This window comes from Gavialis gangeticus, unplaced genomic scaffold (assembly GCF_001723915.1).
Source record: "Gavialis gangeticus isolate Ggan-Ray unplaced genomic scaffold, GavGan_comp1, whole genome shotgun sequence".
NCBI classification, from domain to species: Eukaryota; Metazoa; Chordata; order Crocodylia; family Gavialidae; genus Gavialis; species Gavialis gangeticus.
The window spans coordinates 43,836,797-43,838,176 of NW_017729031.1; the positions used below are offsets into that span (position 1 = coordinate 43,836,797).

A 1,380-nucleotide genomic window follows, 5' to 3' on the forward strand; every position below is an offset into this window, starting at 1 on the left:
GGCCCGGGCCGGGGAGCCGTTCCCCGGGCGGCCCGGACAAGCGCGGGGCTGGCGGCTCCGCCCCGCCGTGCCGCGCCTCATTGCTTCACTTACTCTGCAGGGAGGGCGCCGGGTCCCGGCTCAGAGCCGCGCCGGCCTCGGCCCCAGAGCAGCGAAGCAGCAGCGCGGAGCAAGCCAGGAGCGCGAGCGGGAGCGGCCCGCGCAGCATGTCTGCTCGTGACAGCCTCGTCCCCGCAGGCGAAGGGGCCGGGCAGGGGCGAGCCTGGCAGCGCAGCTGTCCCCCCTGCAGCCCGGACGGAGCGCCCCCCCCGGCCACGGCCACGGCCACGGCCACCTCCACCCGCTCCCGCCGCAGGGAGGGGACTGGAGCCGCCGCGCCCTGGTAGTTTGCTCTCGCTAGAGGAGGGGCATGCGGCACCCACCCAGCCAGCCCCTGCCAGATAAGAGGGAGGAGATGGGAAATCCCCCCAAGCTCGTCGTCTGCAGCTTAGGAGGGTCAAGAGGAGCCTGCTGAAGGGCAGAAGGCTGAAACTCCTGGCCCCTCACCCGCTGCGGCAGCTCCGCGGCCCCACCACATGCCTTGCGCTTGGGAGTAAAGTTAGACATCTGTCCACACAGCGCTTTGCCCGAGGTGTCTCCAGCCTGGGCAGAAGTGTTAGGACCGAGGAAAGGTCATATGGGGCCTCTCTCTGTGGAGAATGGGGAAAGAGGCTCTGTTTAAGGAAGGTAACCTGAAAGGGGAAGTGGGCATTTAAAGGGAACTATTTACAGCAGGGGCGGGCAATTATTTTGGGCAGAGGGTTGCTTACTGAGTTTTGGCAAGCCATTAAGGGCCGCATGACAGGCAGCCTAGGGCAGATAAATATTAATTTTCTAAACTTTTTAGGGGCCTTGCAGGCTGGATAGAATGGCCTGACCGGCTGCATCCAGCCCCCAGACTGCATTTTGCCCACCCCTGATTTACAGCGACAGGATTAACAGTTTGCCTAAACAGGTGTCTAATGGTGCCGTGCTTCTACCAGGGAGCTCAGCAAAGGATTGTTCTTAAAATAGTACAGTTTTCCATGGCTGCATCAGCCTAAGTGAGAGCCAGCCAGAGATGGGCTCACATGGGGTCTGCAGCAGTGTGGTGCCCACCTCCCTGACTCACCAAAGGTGCAGATGACAAAAGGGAGAGTTCCCAAATCAGCAGACATACCAAGAGAGAAGTGCCATAGCAAGGGGGCAAGCAGGGTTACCACCCCGGGTGCTGAAGTGAAGGGGCTCCGATAGGTGCTGCCCTGATGGGGCAGGGTGCAGGACAGAGCTGTGAGCGGCTTGTTTGGGGGCATGCGGGGATAGGGGGAGGGCAGCCCACCACTGCATACACTCCCGGGCAAG

General features: G+C 62.3%; 1 protein-coding gene across 2 annotated transcripts in view; it reads right to left on the reverse strand.

Annotated features, from left to right (window-relative positions):
* Window positions 1-806, reverse strand: part of PLA2R1 (phospholipase A2 receptor 1) — a 108,889-nt gene extending 108,083 nt beyond the window's left edge. For both annotated transcript variants that reach the window (XM_019522691.1, XM_019522690.1), the window contains exon 1: window positions 94-806. In XM_019522691.1, coding sequence (XP_019378236.1) covers window positions 94-208 — 115 coding nt within the window. In that variant the 5' untranslated portion in view covers window positions 209-806. The remainder of the gene's footprint in view (window positions 1-93) is intronic.
* Between the last annotated feature and the right edge of the window lie 574 nt (window positions 807-1,380).